Source organism: Cyphomyrmex costatus, unplaced genomic scaffold (genome assembly GCF_001594065.2).
Source record: "Cyphomyrmex costatus isolate MS0001 unplaced genomic scaffold, Ccosl1.0 scaffold498, whole genome shotgun sequence".
Taxonomy (NCBI): Eukaryota; Metazoa; Arthropoda; class Insecta; order Hymenoptera; family Formicidae; genus Cyphomyrmex; species Cyphomyrmex costatus.
The window spans coordinates 97,129-117,270 of NW_017279252.1; the positions used below are offsets into that span (position 1 = coordinate 97,129).

A 20,142-nucleotide genomic window follows, 5' to 3' on the forward strand; every position below is an offset into this window, starting at 1 on the left:
ATATATATATATATATAAGTATATATAAAAATTGTTTAAATATTTGTATGTTAAAACAAAATGTTTTAACTTTTTTAGATAAATTACATTTCGTGACAGTTTATCCATTCGTTTTATCGTAAATTAGTAACGACAGATATATGGGTTTTGCGCATAATAAATGTTCGTGGTTTAATTTTACTCGACAGAGTACAAATATGTATATAATTACATAACAAAATATGCAGGAGTAAAATTACACTAGGACATTTTAAAATTAACTCATCCCGTCCGATTAAAATGGATTAAAGCCGGCCGAACGGAATGCCTTTTGGTATAGGATCGACGACGTCGTGACCGAGTTAAGCCGTGACTGGGTTAAAGGAGTAATAAGGAAAGGGGGTGCGGAAGGATAATTTGAGAGGTTGCGCGAAGAAGGGGATGAGGACGAGGTAGGAGGAGTGACACGAAGAGACGAAAGGTGGTCGCTGATAGAAAGAAAACTGATAGTTGGCGGAGGTTGGAGCTATAGGTAGCCAGCTCGGCGGTAAATGCAGGAGGCGTAGCGACGCTGGCCGTCGCGTAGAGCGCTTCCAAGAACGATTCCGTCTAACGAGAAAATCGAAGATCGTTAAGAGCAATTTCTTCGAGTCGTTCGACGTCTTTTCCGGTTTGCCTTGCCTCTTTTTACTTGTCCTCTCCTTCCTACCTTGCGTTGTTCAACCTGACTCCGTCGATCGGCACTCTCTCTCTCTCTCTCATCCTCTTTCCCTCTTACTCTCGCGTGGAAGATTCTTCCTCGCGTTGCTCCTTCGTTTATTTCTTTTACCCTTTTACCCCGTGTCGTGCAACGCTCGGCTCGCCCGATCGATATTCGGAGGCCCACTTATGCAATTAGGCCGAGTACCTTTGGGTTATCTAGCGATAAAAGCACGCATCTCCTCTTCATGTTTCGTTAATGGGTATTCTCGGTAATGTTTGCGGTAAATAATAAATATGATTATAACAACAATGTTATAAAGATTATCATCGATCGCTATTATTTATGTAAGTAAATACATGATACAATTCACATGTGGATTAGAAGAAGAAATATTTTCATTTTCTTCAAGTTCGCGAAAACTTACCCTCTAAAAGTGAATCAGTGTATTATCATTGACTTCAGCGCTACACTTATAACCGATGTAGTCATTAGTGAATATTTACTGTTTTTTTCAGTAATAATGTACTGATTCACTTTTAGAGGTTATGAATCATAATTTCTTAAAATAAATGAGTGTATTATGACTGAAAAAAACAGTAAATATTCGCTAATATTATAGTTACAAGTGTAGCACCGAAGCCAGTGATAATACACTGCTGATTCACCTTTAGAGAGTACTCATACATTGATCTTGTAATTTTATAAAATTAAACAGATCAAAGTTATATCATTTCCATAGAAATTTTGCGCGGAACGTGTCTCGCGTTAAATAACAATGTGGGAATTGGCACGACTTATGACTCGAATATTTCCAGACGCATTGCCACCGCGCGGCACAACGGCAAAATATCCCGATGACTAAGCCGCGTTTGTATGCGCCGAAATGTTTGTCGATTTACAATAGCGTAGTTATACGCGGAGCTAGTCAAATGCCGCGTATTATATGCATTGTAATTCCTTCCGCCCGCCCGCGGGATTTGTATTGCGCGGCGTGACGCGACGGCATGCAGCTAACGCACATTTGATCATTCTCATTGCGCATTCGTAATGCATGAGTCGTTACGGTCGTCACGGCCTCGCGATGCATTCTCAAAAATCTCGTCGTTGAATCGAAAACGTTTACTTTCTTATCGGAATGCAATTACTGCTCGTATTGTTGGAAGAGATTTTATCACTCTGGCGCACATGAAAAGAACGGTTCTGTTAAAGTATCTATAAATTTAGTTAAAAACAGACCTGAAAATAACTTTATTGGACTATCAAAATAATTATATAGGACGCTCAAGCTGATTGTTAAAATTGATTCGAGATTTGCACGTTACGTTTGAGCTTTTATATACTTTTTAATTTAAAATGTCAAATTATATCCAATGTGATTTAATTTTTAATCATTTCTATTCATATCACCACTACTTTTACTCAATGTATTGTTCATTTCACTAAAACAATGGAGTTAAACAATTTATTCAAGAAATGTATCACATAAGTTTAATTCAAATGTAATTTATTATTTACTAAGTACATATAAATTAATATGAACCCTGCTTCATTGAAACTGAGCGATTTAATCACAGAAATAGATTGATTAAATGGTTTTTCTAATCACATATATTTTGTAATTATACACTTTTACACACTTGCAAGTTAAAAGAGTGACAAAATTTAATTTAAGAAATTAATTTAATCCTTTAATATTTAACGCTATACATGACATTTTGGTAGCTGAACAAAGTTATTTTCACATCTGTATCTAGCGAACTTTTAAGATACTTCAGCGAAATGGGTTTTCCCGTGTAATACACGCGAAATAACTTTATGTGACTCATGTGTACTATTTCTGTTTCTTTATTGAAAGAAATGTACTTTTCAATGTACTATCTTCTTTATCGCTGGTCAATTGCATCGCGATGCGATAAATTATCGATTACTCTTTAAAACAATACTCTGTTCTCAATTTGCGTCATCTATAACCATTTCCGATATCTTAACGCCGATATTCCAGCGGCCATAATTTACAAAAATTGAGAGCGCGACACGTAACAACACCCTTTAAATTACGAAACAAAAAATATATTCCGCGGCAGGTGTTTCACTGTTGGTATATTTTTTGACGTATTTTTCGAGCGGCAAATACAATCGTATACAAATGTGGTAAATCGTTGATTACCTTTGTGGCCCTAATAAAAGAGAGATATGCGTTCGAAACAGTGTGAATCGCTGGCTGATCGGTTGTGGCGCGGCGGCTCATTCTGGTTAAAATTGACCCGAATCGAGAGCACGGCGCTGCAGGCTAGAGTGATCCGCGTGCACGTATTTCTCTCTCTCTCTCTCTCTCTCGGATGTTGCGATTTCAACGACTAGTCAACTGCGAGTGTCTGCGCGTTCCCACGAAAAATAGTCTGCTTACATCGCCACGAAATATTGCCGCCGCGTCGCGTGTAAACGAGTGCTCTCGCGAAAAGTCGATTTATGGTCCATCGGGCGAGCCGAAAAATACTATTGCGGTAAAACTCTCGTGATATATGTATATCGGCATACGTCCAGTGTCCGCGAGCGTGTGCGCGCGTATTTGCGCGCTGTAACGCCGCGCGCAAATCGTGAATTTCTTATCGTAACTCGAATTGCGTGACGCGAGGGATTAGTTGATAAATATTTAATCGCCGTTGCTCCGAGCGTTGCCGGGAGCGTTGTTGGTCGGGAACAGGAATGCATACAGACACACCACTGTGTACGATCTGATGAATCACATATTCTCCCTCACCCTTTTCATCCCTGGTTCGTTCATACGATTTTCCCCATCGGCGACACTCTATGCCAGGGAAACGAGATGCTTTCGCACCACTGTAATTTTGCCCGTATTACAAACATAGGTATAATATGCCTATCGATTGTTTCTACCCTGGATATGAAAGATAAAAGAATTAAGATAAACAAGGAGAGAGGAAAGTGAAAAGTGGTCAAAACTAATTTAAGTAGAAATTAGACGATAATGAATGCACGGTCGCGAGCGAATCCGGTGGGGTATGGCAAAGGAGAAAGGATAAAGTAACTGCAGGTGTAGCTGGGTGAGAGCGTGTTGCGAGGGCAGGTGGTAACGGTTGTAAATTATTGTCTTAATTTCTCCGCAACACCCTTACTCCCCGCGGGAACCGAGTCGGTCGATTAGTTGGGCCCTGCTGTAACGCGGGTCCCATGCTAATTTCGCATGCCAGGAAATAATAAAGGGTGTACATTTCCTCGAGTGGTAACCTCGAAAGAAATGTACGGTATATCGATAACCGAAGTTGTTGCAAGCACAAACACCCTTCACCAGAATATAACTTCATTTACCTACCTCCGTTACTGCACTTGGCACGAAATGTGTTAAATATTATAATTACGAATTTCTAATTTGAACGATGTGATATTCTACGCGAAAGAATTTTGCTGAAGTGTTTAAAAGTTCGGCTAAAATTTTATTTTAGCAAAACCGTTCTTTTTCAACGTTTTTATTTGTGATATATAATTATTGAAGATTATTTTAATTAGTCGAGACTGAGTTTTATTCATAATTTAAATACAATATTTCAAGATGTAAAGTAATTATATGTAAAGAATAAATTATATACATTCTTTATATGTAATTTACGTATTCTTTATATATAATTACCTCTTATATCTTGAAATATTGTATTTAAATTATGAATAAAACTTCGTCTCGACTAATTAAAATAATCTTCAATATTATATATCACAAATTAAAAACTTTAAAAAAGAACGATTTTGCTAAAATAAAACTTTAGCCGAACTTTTAAACACTTTAACAAAATTTTTTCGTGTAGAATATTACATTATTCAAATTAGGAATTCAAAATCATAACATTTAACACATTTCGTGCCAAGTGTATTTAAATTGTAAGAGAGTTGTAAGAGAGAACATGTATGATATATCATGCATATAATATATTATTACGTTATACAAACGAATATTAAATTTTATTCGTACTAGTTTTCTCACTTTTCTCTTTTTCGTATGTTCGCATTTTCTGATGGTTTTATTATTTAATCATATGCATTTGTATACAGTAATTTGATAAAGATATACTGTAAATGTAAATAATTTTGTTCTCATATTGCAAGCATATAATTTATTCTCAGACATAGCTGATTAAATTATATATGTAATTAAAATTTTTGAATTATGATTATTAAATTTGTCAGTTTACTACATGTATGTCGCATACACTTTACGTTTAGTAAAATAGTATATATGTAAACATAAAACAGAAAATTTAAACACCAACGTTAACTTTGTTTGTAGATATAATTTTGATTCTGTAAGTGTTTATTACGTTTATGCATTATCATATGTTTATGGTATATCAAATTATAATACACATACGATTCTATTTCTGATATTATTTCGTATTGTATCATCTAAAATGAGTTTAACAAGAGGGAAAATTATTCATTAATCAAACGCTAATTTCAAATCTTTCTTTTCGTTCGCGCGTTTAATCTGTTTAACTGAAGATTGATTGAAATAATCAGATTCAGGCTCGAGCACCTATAATAACGATGTCATTATTTCGTCCACGTGATCTCGAGTTTCGATCGCGACTTATTCGCCGATTCTATATCGATCGTATTGTGTCACGTGGGCTTACCAAAGACCTCGGTGTCGCGAATATCGACAAACGGATCGTGGACTTCGTGGGTCGTTCGCACCGTCGCCTCGCACCTGCAACAAGATATTCGATCATTCTTCGAAGTCGGATCGTTGGTGGCCGATCAGACGGAAGGATAAATTATCGTGTTCTATCGCGCAAAACTCGCTTAAGCCGTAAAACGAACTATCCTATTCGCGAGCGAGCTCGCGATGTATATTTATGAGGAGTATGCGCCGAGGTGCCATAGGCAACGGCTCTGTCGAACGACGGAAATATACGGTACGTTGTAAACACCGAAATTACCTGACGTTTATCTTGTCGCTGGCGAGATGACCCGGCTCCAGCTCGAGCAGTAGACTCGATATCGTCAAGTATAGTCCGTGCTGCTCGAACACCAATTCCGAATCAGGCTTCACCTGGAAAAACCATCGTTCGTTGCGCAACATTCCTTGTCGTGGTGAACGAATCGTGTCGTATTGAATATATATAACTTTTCGTTTGCAGCATCGAGGAAAAATGTCGCTTGTCGCGAAATTCCGTCGATGAATTGCTATTACGAGCTGGAAATAAGAATAAACGAGCAACTACCTTGCTATAAATAAACCTTTGTTGTTTCTTAGAGTCATTTGTGTCAATCTAGATTAATGCTAACCTCGTACCTATTAACTCTATCTGAGAAATTATCATAATTTAATATAATTGACGAATTGTTGAGAAAATAAAAAATATAAAAACGCCGAAAAGCTCATTATAATTTTGATTTAATTAATATGTATAATGTCTTACTTCAGCGACTATAATTTGTATGTATGGATCAATCTACTTCATCAGCGACCGATTAATTTAATTTACGTTCAATCACGAATATTTTAAATTATACCAACGTTTGCAATTATCGTTTTTGATTAGGATTTCTTTGCGTTTTTCTTTGTATAGTAAAGAGAACTAAAACTTATGATCGAAACGTTTGCATTTTTGCATGTATTGTATAATTGTGGTTTGCATATGTAATATCTTACTAATAAATATCTTTTACTACTAAATATATTGCGTATCAACCACGTAGGCTCTTTTTGACTATTTTATTTTTTTTTACTTATTTTCAGTCTCTCACATTTGTAATTATTGTACAAAAAGTAATACTACAAACTTATTAAAAAAAAAATTTAAAAACGCTAAAAGTACGCGCTTCTCGAAAAAGCCTAGATATTATACCAAATTAAAATGTAGAAGTCAAGTGAAATTATAATTATTAATTTATATATGATAAAATCTAAGTGATACTCATCTTTATAAAAATTACCTTATTTATACATAGTGGTTATTTATAATTTTTCTTCAAAATATTATATCACAGAATTACCCTACTCAAGTATCATCAATCATAAAGAATTCAAGAAGTAACAGTACAAAATGAAAAAATTTAATGTAAATATAAAGATTTTTTGTGTAGAAAAATTTGGTAAAAGTAGCCAATTAAATATTCCTTTAAAATTTATGTATTTCAATATCTAAACGACCTATGTGTTAATTAAGCGTAGTTCTCGTTGGAACTGATCCTTAAGGACGACATAAATTCAGAACATAGGGGATATATACGTGCCTGGTAATTATACATCTAATAAATCGTAAGCCAGACTCTGTCGCGATGCTTGGGAGCAAGAGACGTTGGAGCGGCATGCAATATGCGTCCGGTGTACATTGTTGTATCGCCTCAAAGAACGCAAACGCATTGAGGAGGAAACGAGGAGCGTAAATGTGACGCCGCAGGACGACGATAATGCAGCCGCGTAATGCCGACGTGATTGCGCCGATTCTACTAGATGCACACCACGCGCATCGCGTGCAACGCGATAAAACGAGCAAATATCGTTTAGAGACGAAGTTAATATCGGCGTGGGTAGCTTCGAGATTATCGCGAGCATGATTACAGAGTATCGTGTCGAAATGGAATTAAATGTAAACAGGCGTGCTGGCAAACAATGTCGGTATCCTGAATAAAGTTCTTATTATTATATATGAGACGCATTAAACGTTATAACAAACATTCGTTGCGAAAAAGCACAATTTTTAATGGACGTAAAATATAGGATGACCGAGAAACTGTTGCTAGACTTTGTAGGAGAATAAATGTTGAAAGTGGGATCAGTAAAAATATGTTATAGAGAAATATGTTACGTTATAGGGAAAAAAGCTATTGTTATTCCATACTTTCAGCATTGTCTCTCGCAAGATTGGAATCGTTCAATTCAATTTGTGACTAAATAAATAAACAGATAAAATGCTGCATTTGTGATTACGATTGCGAGTGTATCTCGAATGGCGAAATTGCAGTACAAATTCATTATGAGAGCATCCTATATATTATTAATGCCACAGTACATAGAATGAAAAATCGAAATTAATGCAGATATTTTTTTACTATGTACTTTTATTAGATAAAAAAAAAAAGCGCGCGTTGAAATGTATCAATGATACCTTCCATTGGTCCTTTCAGATGCGTTTGTCAGATTCGCTATATCCATGTTCCGACTTCATGCAACACAGCCGGATCTAGCTTTGTAATTCAAGTCCTCCAAGTTCTTTATACCCGTATGTCGTATTTTATGTGACTGGAATTTCCATTTTTTTGCCGCGACAGCGACACAATTCTGCTCGCTTATTCCGTGCCGCCTTTTCTCCATCCAACTCTTTCGTTCTTCCAATTTTACTACACGCATATAACAGTATTCTATGTGTTTTTCCGTTTATCTTCCAAAGTCGAGACTCGACCCCACTGCCTTCTATTAATAAACCACCTTTGTGTACTCACACCTGCACACTCCATCTACACACATACATACATGTTTCGCGTTCGCCAAACTGTACATGAAAAGTATACTTTGCTGAAGAATATCTAAAAATTTCACTGGATACTGCAGATCTGACAATAATTTTGTTCAACTATCAAAATAATTGCATTGAAATCTCAAGCATGCTGCAAGTTTTGATATTTTAGCAACCGATTTGGATAACGACCTACATAATTGTTTTGATGATCCAACAAATTTTCAGACCTGTATTTAGCTAATTTTTAGATGTGTATTTCAGTAAAACTGTCCTTTTCATGTAGACGTTTTACAGTTTTTGAATATTTTCTTTACGAAAACGAAAAACTTTGGTGTGGGACGCGCTTGTGCGTGTTAAACAAGACGAGCAGCGACGCGGAACGTGCGAAAGTTGACGGACGGAACTTCGTCGAAAGTTTCGGTACGACACGACGCTCATTTGAAGCGCAGAATTTCGTAATTAACGAAATCGCGAGACTGCTGTGACACGGCTACGCAAATGGGGCTAAAACGACGAGCTGGTGTTTCGACGTCGTTTAAATGTGCCGAGGACAGTCGCGCTGTCCTCCTCTCTTCTTCCCTCCCTCCCTCCCTCCCTCCCTCAGGATGGATAAGCGTCTCTTGGGGGAGGAATGCTGATGATGTACAAAAGATGTACGTCGGCATCTCAAGAACAACGAAGATCTAGCGGGTAACACTATGAGTACACGTCGAAATATTTCAGCGGTCGTATATCGGCATATTATCGATAAATTCTAACGCTTTGCGTTTTCCCTATCGTTTTATGAATTCTGCAGTGCCTTCCACCTGGGTTTCGTTGTCGGATGCATACGTCCCTTTGTAGCGAGACGCGTTCTATCCTGACGCAACTACACACTATACATACGGCTACATATATTCTACTTTGTGTAGAAATACGGTGCAATTCCGTCGTCTCCTTGGCATATCTACGGCGTACTTACGCGCTATCTTTGAACAGTTGTCGTCCGGCAATTCGTCTCGGCGCGCGCTCGGTAAAAGACAAAAGCAGGATAATAAGGAAATAAAATTCAGATGATTGAATTATTTTTCAGCTATTTGGATTTTAATTCTGTAGATTGTATTCGCTTCAATCGCTGCCGCGTTTCCAATTTCTTTTTACGATCTTCTTACGATGTACTTACATATACATAACAATATAACCACAACGATTCCTACCTTACAGTTTTGCCTCTTTCTTTTGCACTTGTTCTCCATTGAAATAGTAACAAGTTCCAATATGGTAACAAGACCTACTCTAAGAGTTTCTTGTTACCTTCCTTATCGAAACCTGTCGCGCAACAGAGTTCTCCGATCATAATAGAAGTCATGATCTTCGATTGTAACGTGATAGCTTTAATATGATAGTTTTTTTTTTTAACAAACGTGTGTGTATATATTTTTGAACTGGACTTAGACCAAGCAAACAAACACAAAAAGTCGATTTTTCGTTTTACGCATTGACTAGTAATGGCTGGGTCAGAAAAAATTCATTAGGACCAGCGGAATTACTCTCGATCTGTTGCTGTTCCTTGCAGACACAAACCACTACTACGACATAATATTCGTTATGGCCAAGTTTTGCCGGCGGCATTGCAAGTCTACAACATAGGACACTTCCTTTTATGGTAACATAATTCATAAAAATACTCATTTGGCCGACGACTCTCGAGGAATGCTGCCATTTTCGCCGCTCTTACATGATGATAAAGGGTTAAAAAGCGCGTGATTATCACGAAAGTAGGGTTTTGGAACGCAGCTGGTCTCGCTTTTTCCCGAGTCATAATCCGGAATGACCTTATCTTCTTATGCGCGACTAAGACAATAGAAAAAATTTAGTTAGAATATTTGCGGTTATAAAAAGTTTTTGCTTTTTAAATTTTTAACGAAACAACTGTATAATGTTTATTTGATGAAACTATTTCTATATACATTATAAAAATTTTCGAAATAAATAATTCTCTTGAAATAAGAACCGAATAACCAGGATGTATAATATTTTTTAACGAAATGAAAAAATTATGGATTTTTTTATATTGTATTTGAATGCAATACAAACCATTTGGCGACGATTTAACGTGAATCAAAACTTATTTCAATAAAAAATGTACGCGTCTTTAAATAATAATTAAGATAAACTAAGAAACTTTTTATTTAAACTATAAATCGTATTGTTAAATATAAATTTGTATTATTAAATATAAATATCGGTAACAAAATGTAGAATTTGAATCATTAAAAATAATAATATACAAAGTGCTAAATAGTAGAAATTAAATACAAAATTTTATTCACGATCGTAAACGTAAAAACGAGATAAAAGAACCTGTAGGTTAAAGAAAACTCAAGAAAGAAATATCCTAAAAACCAACTGTTTATTCTTTATAACTGCCTTTATCATCACTTTGTGACGACAATACGATTCTCCTATCACGCTGCTCATCCACGACATATTCCTCAAGTTGGCGAGTGATCGAACTTTTTCCTTTCGTGAGATTACTTGACTCGCGTTAACAGGTTTTTCGAGTCTCGCGACACGAACATTTCCGAAACAATATTACTTGTTAAGTGCTATACTAAACTCGCGCAACTTCTAATGGACGTCGTTGGGAGCGTTGCAAAGTTTTCTCGAAAGGAAAACGGTTCGAAAGGGGGCAGGGAGCATAAGCGAGAGGTCTGTTTCCCGCGGAAAAGGAAGACCGGAGTCCGAAAGATAAGGAAGAAAGTTTCAGCGCCGCCGCATGCGATTCACTGCGAGGCTCTAAAGGAGCGTCGCTCGTTATATTGGCGTAATCTTCGGGGTCTTTAAAGCTTCGTCGGAAAGCACTTGCACTTTACGTGACGTGATTTGCCTATTCTCGACGTAAGAGCGTCGTTTATTGACATTTTCTCGCATGGTTCCACTCGTGCTCATCGCGGTCGACAGGTAATCTCTTGTGTAAACGGTGAAAAAGACGGCCCGTTTCAAGTTTCGCAAATTGAATAATTTCAAGACATCGTAATGTTTTCGGCAGGGTTACAATCCTCGTGGGAGAAACACTCATTGTCAGTCATAACGACACTTGCATCATTGTATACTTAAGTTAATCTAACAATACAAATGGCAAAAACTGTCAGCATTTTTTTCACACTATAGGCAAATTATAATTGTGACAATCCTTCCATTTAAAATAAGATTAACTCGGGAATAGTCATCTAATTTTTTTTATGTAAACGATTACATCTAAGATGTAGAGAAGATTGTCTTCCAATTTAATATTTGAGAATGTATTATGGATATTGATTTAATCAAATTTTTGAAAAAATTAAGTAAAATCCAGACAAATATTAAGTGGAATAAGTACGTTAAATAGTTTATTAGGACATTTCTAAAAAGTAAAAGTTTTAATTAACATAATGCTTTTTTGCGGGTTTGCGATAGAATTGCAAATAGTATTTAAAGGTTTGTAAAAAATATATAGTTATTAAAAAATATGTTAAACATACCTATACAAAATAATAATCCACAGTTTACATTATTTTTGCCGTTGGGCTATAAAAATACTGTCTGTCTTGTCTTTTAGCTTAACTTATCCTCATATTATTTCTAGATATTATATTTCCAGTACGTCTAATTATTCTCATTTAATAAACAAAAATAATTATACACGATGTATTGTACGATAAGAAAAAACCGAAGGTATTCTCGCCATTTATCTTCAATGATTTTATCGAACTTCTTCCCTATTCTCGCTTAGAGCCAAGAAGTACGTCCGGGTTTTCTTCACCCGGCAACGCCGATAACGATACATCAATATGCATGCGATAGAAGCTCCGGCGGCCTCGAGCGATAGAAGGATTGAATTATTCGTGACGTGGCGAGAGAAAGGAAACTTTGTAATAATAACGTAAAACGAGAGAAATAAGAATCCCGCCCGCCGAATAGAACTTTCTCTCTCCCTCATTATTTCTTTCTTTCTCTCACACACACGCGCGCGCGCGCATCTTTACGTCGATTTATAGCGTGTCCGTTCTTGCTGCGTGAAAAACAGACACCGACGTGCGGCAAGCAAGTGTTAGATTTAAAAACGCTAGTGAAACGAACGACTGGGACAAGAATAAAATCCATTTCCGGATTTATTTTAAATCATCGTGCGGTAAGGGGAGATAATAATGAAGTCGAGACTCGCGCAAACCCTTCATTCTCTCGATAGCTTTCTCCATCGTGAACGCAAATTGACCCTTCTCTATTGCGCGTCGCGGATTAATTAGAGGAGCCATGGCTTTTTTCTCGGTTCGTCTCTTTCTGGATGTGCGCTTTTGACCCTCCTTTTGTCTGATTTTCGCAATCCATCTCCACGGGGGCTACAAACGGGGAGTTTCAAACTAATAGGCAGGAGAATAATACGGATGGGCAAAACCACGGCGCATCACTGATCGCGCATTACAAGGCTTCCAAGTACTGGAATATCGGCGCACAGTGATGGTACAGCTGCACGAAGGATCCGTTTCACCGCGGTCGTTAATTGGAGCTTTGGCTCATCAAGCGTCGCCGTTGCTTACGCGATGAAATCGAGCCACGTCGTCGCGACGGCGACGGTCGAACTCTGAGTCGGCTTACTGTAAAACCAGCTTGCCATTCGCTCTCTCTCTCTCTTTCACACACACACACACACACACACACACACACACACACACACACACATCCACCCACACACTTTCCATCCTCTCTCACCAGTACCGATCCAACGCGTGACCGCTTCTGCCCGCCAGTGTTATCCACGTGCTATTTCAAGCTTCAACGTTATACATACATGTCCTATAGATTTTGTGCAAGCTTGGTCATCCGTGTGACAGCAGGTACACGCTGTAAACGCTCCCATTCGAACAAAGATATCACATCGAAAATAATAATATAACATCGACCGTTTTATTTTCTTCTTGCCGTTGGAGCTCTATAGTTTGTTTATCTACATTATCTTTGACTAAAACGATTGAAGGTTCAATGCGCAGACGACATTTCTATCTTGTGCAACATTTTCCCCGATGCTGCGAGGAATACAAACGTTGAAAAACTATTGCGCTCACCTGCTGGCCATTAACGAACCATCTGAGTTTTGCGGCAGGATGGGACTTGCCGCTGGTGCAATTCAGCGCGAGCACGTCTCCGCTGGCGTACACCTTTTCCTCTCCGGTTATCGTTGGCCTTTCTTGAGGTAGTGCTGCGAAACAATTTGAGAAAATTGTTAGATGTACACGCGGTACGTGTGTGTTAATTGTACAACATATGACGTCGTCCATTTTAGCTCGACTTAAAGCTACTGTTTCATTTCTAAGACGACAGAAAAGAAGTACATATTGTATAATATTGTTGTAAATATAATACAATATATAAAAAAGAAATATGCAAGTTTCTTAGTTGAACATGCATAAAATAATCCCCGTGGAAATAAAATTTACGAATACTATTCAGGAAATTACCTTCTTAAACTTCTGGAGAGAGAAAGAGAGAAAAGGCACGAAGAGACAATTCTCAGAATGCGGACGCTTATCTCGGCCTTATTCGCCCGGGACGTCTAATACTAAATCCCACATTGTTTTGGTGGCATAAAAAACAGCTTCTCTCTTTGGGAACTTTGCATGGTAAGGCATATAAAGTCGGGTGCGCCATTAGCAAGAAGTTTTACTGCCACTAAACGCGTTTATTAACCGAGCTTTAGATCTCGTGCATTTTAAATTTTGGCGTATACGTGCCGCTCGCGTTAATGTTCTTCATAATGAAGCGGCCGTACAATACGCCGTCGCGTAGACACGATTAATAGTCGAAGCCGGGAAAGTGAGCTTCATAAGAATACATCGGGGATTAGGTGCGCTTGCTTGGGAAACACTCGCGAAATTTACGACGACGGCCGAACGCGCGTTTGTTTGATGCGTATATTTTTTGCCAGACACTAAGTATTCGTCTCTGAATAGAAAATAGATGCTTCTTGTTATTTACAAATTAATATTAATGCTTGATTTTAATTTTTAACTTTGCTTTTTTAAATTACAATAATTTTATGACTTTTACGTGCCTACACGTTTTTAGTAACAAATTTAGAATTAAAAAGATTTTGATGCGCGGGATCGTATTTTCGAATTTAATCCTTTTTACTAAATTATATGCGAAAAATATGTAAAATAACAAAATTTCTATAACATTGTTGAGATAATTTCTGTAAAATTTCTCTCTAAATTAAGAATTTTCCATTAAAAATGGATCTTCCTTTTCGGACTAAATGAGTGTTATTTAAATAAGTTTTATCTCCATAAATAGATATGTATTGATTATGCTCGTGATGATGACATTAGTCATTTTTAGTAATAAAATGCATATTAAATTTAATATCAAATCTTTAAAAGTGATATATTTTCGATATTATTATATACATACATATACATATATATAGTATATGTGTGTATATGTATGTATAATATATAAAAGGAATAGTATGAAATTTCTTGGCTATATTAAAACTTGATTTCCATGGTCGTTTCCTTCATTATAATTAAATCGACTTCATTGTGGGTTAATCTAAGATGACCGGATAATTTTTATCAAAATCACTCTCAAAGATACTATCCCGATAAAAGTGCATCTTCTAGATAAGCTTCTAAAGCCACCGCGACACTCCGTTCGGAATATTCAACGAAGCCATTCCAGGTCTTACAATAACCATCCTTGCGATTCTATCCAACTGACGTTTCCGCCGGAAGCTGCGTTAATATCATTTCCAACTAACAAATGCATTTTATTTGTTTCTATTTTCACAACTGATTAATTCCAAATGAACCGGATTATTATTCAATTAGTTTAGTAATTATGAGTATGTTTATTACCGTTTTATTATACGTTTAATCAGTTTAAATAAAATGTTAGAGTGAAAACATATTTTTTAAAGAATGTATACAATAAAAACTCTTGAATTTTTTTTATAAAGCTCTATCGAGTTTCTAATGGACCAACAAATGATAACATTATGAAAAGCACAAAATATAATTGAAATTTATAATTAGAGTTTTGGATGCTGTCAAAAAAATGTTTTTTTTTGCAAAAATGAAATAATTAATATTGACATGACAAATATGTAGCGAACACAGATATTAATCGAACAAACAAAGCAAGTTCCCACGCAATTAACTCTTAGCATGTTTTAACGTTTGGCAATAAAGTTATCGTCTTGTCGAGTATGGCGACAAAGTAAATTCGAATAATTCACACTCGTTTACTTCTGTTGAAACGCACTCGCTCGACATCGAGAACGCGATCGAATTTGCACATTAGTGAGAAGAGATGAGATAAAAAAAAAAAAAAAGAAAAAAGTTGCTTTTTTCCTTTCTAAAAATATATGTCTGATTACGTTTTTGTAGTTGATTAATCAACTACAAAAACGTAATCAGATATCTATTTTTATGCAAACAAAAAAGAATAGCTATGTTCGGGCATATGTTTCAGCAAAAAAAGCTAAATTATCTCCAATACGAAATCCAGCTGTGGTTTTATCTTACATTTATACATGTTTGATAGAAAATCGGATATTTTATTTCTGTATCTCCGTGTCCGATTATACTGAATTTTTCGTGACGGTTCACAGCTAAAGATTCGCTGCAATCGCGAGTGAAAGGCCGCAAGGCGAACGACACGGGTTATCGATCTTTTCGCGAGCCAGCAGCACGAGGGAGGAAATTTCGTCGCAAAGATGCAGTGAGAGACGAAAAGCCGACAGGCCCGCGAAACTTGGCACGACGACAGGCCTCCTCGAGGCTTCCACAACGATCTTAAAATTCCCCCATCTATCCTACCACCTTTCTTCAACGACTGTCTTGCTTGCACTGGCGCGCGCAACATCCTGAGCCTCTCTCTCTTTTTTCGTCTTCTTTGGTGTAGCGGCCTCGACGGCGCCTAGTTACGGCTTAAGACTTACGATGCCGTAATATTTATCGCGTTTCGACGGCTTTATGCACACTTAAACTTTAACGCCCGCGCTTCGCACGCCACCCGGATGAATTCCATGCTTTTCGCGGGAATGCGGGTGAAAACGCACATTCGTTGCCTTCCATTTTCTCTTTCTTAAGTCGACCGAATGACGCGACACGACGAGAAATAACGGCGTGGTCTTTTTCTTTCGGAATTCTGCAAGTTGGCACGTTTCGCGTCTCAGCGAGATGTCGGAAAGCACACGTGATACTGACTCCCGTGCGATTAACCTTCTCGCATTAGCGACCCTTACAAACATCCAATTTAATACTAGTTAATATAGTATTAAAATTTTATTATTTCAAGTATTAAAAGCACTAAACAACAGCTTTTGATATTCATAAAATAAATAAAAACACATTATTCTCTCTAAATTCTTTGTAATGGAATCTCGTTTTAAAGAATGAAAATTCAGCTTTCTTAAAGAGAGAGAGAGAGAGAGTGGCAGGATTTTCAATCTTTAAAAGAAAGATTATAAATATTCTTTAGAGTGAGATTCCATTCGTTCAGTGCTTTTGAAACCGAAGTAATAATTAATTTTACTCTTCTATATTAAATTTTTCTTTAAAAAACCTCATCACGCGATTTTGTATCATTTATTTGATGCTTTGAATAATATGTACTACCTCTCATAAATTTGGAATATGTAATTTTTAAGTTGCTTATTATTATATTACTATATTAGCAGCGGTATTAAATTGACAGTCAATTGAATTTGTAATATTATTTCTTATAGTTCAGTTTATGATTGCGTTTCAAGTACGACAAATTGAATCAGCGCGCAGTTTATAGAATTAAAAAATAGAGTGGCATTGACTAAGTCGTACCGATGGTTAAATCGTACCTCTATTGTATATATTTTCTAAACGAAACATTTTTTTTTAAAGGTAATAATACTGTGATGTGACGCTAGTAATATGGGATAAAAATAACTATCATTTTTGTTTTGTCTTTGAGTCATCTGTTTACGAGTGACATTCAAAATTGATTTTGTTCGGTGTCTGATTTATTTTATTGTCAATGAACCAAAGTTTAATGTAAGTACAGATATATTCTGATCTCTTTGATACTTTTGTTATACAATTTTGTCTAAGCATTAGGGGATACGATATAAGCGACTTCTCCCTCATTATATATATTATATTTGAAAAATTACATATATGGTATATTACTATATTATATTATATATTATATTATATATTATATAATTAATTATATATATATTACTATATTATATTCGAAAAATTTACATATTATTATAAGCATCATAATCGATTTTAAACAAATGTAAGGTTATTTTCCTTATTTGTATTAAAGTTTCAATATTAGTAAATAAAGATGATGAATTTTTTTTCAAAATATGTAAGCTATTCTAAACACATTTAGTAGTATATACATTGCAATTAAATATTATGAATATATTATATATGTATATTTCTATGTATAAATTTTTGAGAGCGCACCGTAAAACTGTTATTTATATCGCATAAAAAGTAATTATTTTTTCAATCAAAATTGTTTTTGTGACCCGTAGGCTCTTATTGCATGCTTTATATTTTTCGGTACCGACAAAACAAAATATAAAATTATTAAATTCTATTAATTACATTTCAGCCAGCGAATTACACGTCCGTTTTTAAATGTATCTTCTTTATTGAATTGTTAACGACATACGCGAAATTATTTTTGTTTCATGCAACGTAACTTCCGCGCGAGCGGATAGCCGTTTGAAGAATTAACTGAAGGATAAATGTGCTTAATGTATACGTATTGTTGTTTACATTTCTCGACAGTATTTTCTTTCCGCAATAACTCCAAAATTCGTTTACCGCAGCACACACCATGCCGTTCATGAATTATATTCATTTACGAAAGGTAGACTGTGTTGTGGCGAAATAATTATAAGACGATTACGTCTGCCAATAGCAGGACGAGTCCCTCGTAATCGTGTCTACCTTCCCTTGTCGTACCGTCTACGCTGAGGTGAGTTAATATCCAACTCAGAGCCACTATGTACCATGTATCGCCCACTTTGACCGTATGATAATCCTATTGCAACGGATACCGCATCTAGCGTGTGCTTGAGATAATTAGATACGCTTCCTTTGATCCTCGTAAGAACGGCATACGCACCTACGCGCACGGCTGTATGGATTGCGTATCCGCCATGGATTGATCGGTCAATATCTGAAATGTCACGTGGGAGTCACGTGTCGCGATTAACACAATTTGGAGAAGTACAGTCTTGAAAAAGAAAATTAGCGTAATATGACAGAATCGCGCGTGTCCGGTTTACTCTATTTTACATTTTTGCTTTGTCACGGGATAAATCTGTCATATTTGCAATATTACACCATATCGATGCTGTATCGTGTAGCTGGTAAAAGCGCTCGCATTCAGAAATCGCAGGATACACAGAGATCAAATAACAAATGAATAACAGACAAGCAAAAAAGAGAGTAGATGACGTTTTCAGTGCAGATTATTGATGAATTTGTAACTCCGCACGGACGCGTATGTACGTGCGTTCGATGGCGCAATCAAATAAAGAGCTGAACGATTAATCAATCAAACTGTTATTCGTTTACCCGCTTGAACTGGTCAGTGGAGCAAACGATTATCTGTTTGTCCATCTAATCAATGAAGCGATTATATGGCTGTTTTTTATCCGTTACAAGGTAATGGAAAATCTGAAATACCTATGCCAATATAACATTCAAATTAAAGGAAAAGTATAATTATATAACATGTACAATTTTATAATTTGATATTTTACGCTATTATTTCATTCATTAAAATGATAATTTTTTTTTTAATAACTTCAATAATAACATTGTATGTTTTTGTAATAAGTGTAGAATTTGTATTTCTAGAGATGGATGTAAAATTTACATTGCATAGCAATTTGGAAAAATATAACCATATTCCATTAAAAATTTATATTTTTAAAATTTCTTACCCTAAAATATACATATTAATCAGAATTAAAACATTTTAAATTGCAGTATTCGATCTTTTATAATACAATTGTTTTTAATTATACTCTCGATTACATTTCGATTATTTTCAATTGACTCTATCATTTCTCTCTATCAAAGTTATCAATGATCCTTTATATATTTACCATTCGTTTAATCTTATTAATATGCAGCTATTTCAATAAGACGAACTTGACATTCGGTAATTAACACATTCTCCGACTACTAGATTGTCTTGCGAATAATACCAAATCTCAGTAACACTTGCAAACTTACACGGCTCTGTAATCTGATATCGCCAGCACTTTGGTGGTGAGTTGCCGTTAATTTCGCGAACTAATCGGTCCATCGTAGCTAGATGAACGTGTAAACGCGGTAGCGAATTCACAGTTAGAATGGAGGACTCATTCCACCGTCAAGGATGATGGAACGTCACGAAAGATAGCTGCAAGTATCTACTCCTATAGTTTCCTTCATCACGATGCGATGGTTCTCTCTTTCTCTCTCGCTTTTAGCATACTACTGTCGAACTCGACCACGTCGTAGTCTTTAGTCGAGTTACCAAAGGATAGACAACGACGCGGTTGCGTTCAAAGCATTATTAATTAAACGCGACACCGGCTCACTCACCTATGACCTCCATTCTTGCCTCGGCGCTGACTGTATTAAAGCTCGGCCCCTCCCCGTTAACTTCGCACTTGTACATGCCGCTGGCATGAAGGTTTGCGTCCTGCAGCGTCACTGTCTGATCATCTGAGCGAGATTTCTGAAACAGAGAGTGCGACCTCGTTTTACAACGAATCGTAAGAAATGATGCGTTAAAAAATTAACGGATGTTACTCTTAAATAAAAATTACATTAATCTATTTAAACACTCTATTCGACCCAGGCTAATGTTATTTGTCATTTTGACATCCAAATGCCATCATAGATGCCATTTTGATATCATAATGACGACAAATAATTTTATTGTCTAGGGAATAATAGCTAC

The 20,142-nt window shown here is 36.2% G+C and overlaps 1 protein-coding gene across 1 annotated transcript in view; it reads right to left on the reverse strand.

Moving 5' to 3' along the window:
* The window catches only part of LOC108778220 (uncharacterized), a 39,844-nt gene that overhangs the window by 3,888 nt on the left and 15,814 nt on the right, over window positions 1–20,142 (reverse strand). Inside the window, exons 4-7 of the mRNA XM_018545339.1 lie at window positions 19,782–19,917; window positions 13,245–13,378; window positions 5,635–5,747; window positions 5,329–5,402 (exon numbers count right to left, since the gene is read on the reverse strand). Coding sequence (XP_018400841.1) covers window positions 5,329–5,402; window positions 5,635–5,747; window positions 13,245–13,378; window positions 19,782–19,917 — 457 coding nt within the window. The remainder of the gene's footprint in view (window positions 1–5,328; window positions 5,403–5,634; window positions 5,748–13,244; window positions 13,379–19,781; window positions 19,918–20,142) is intronic.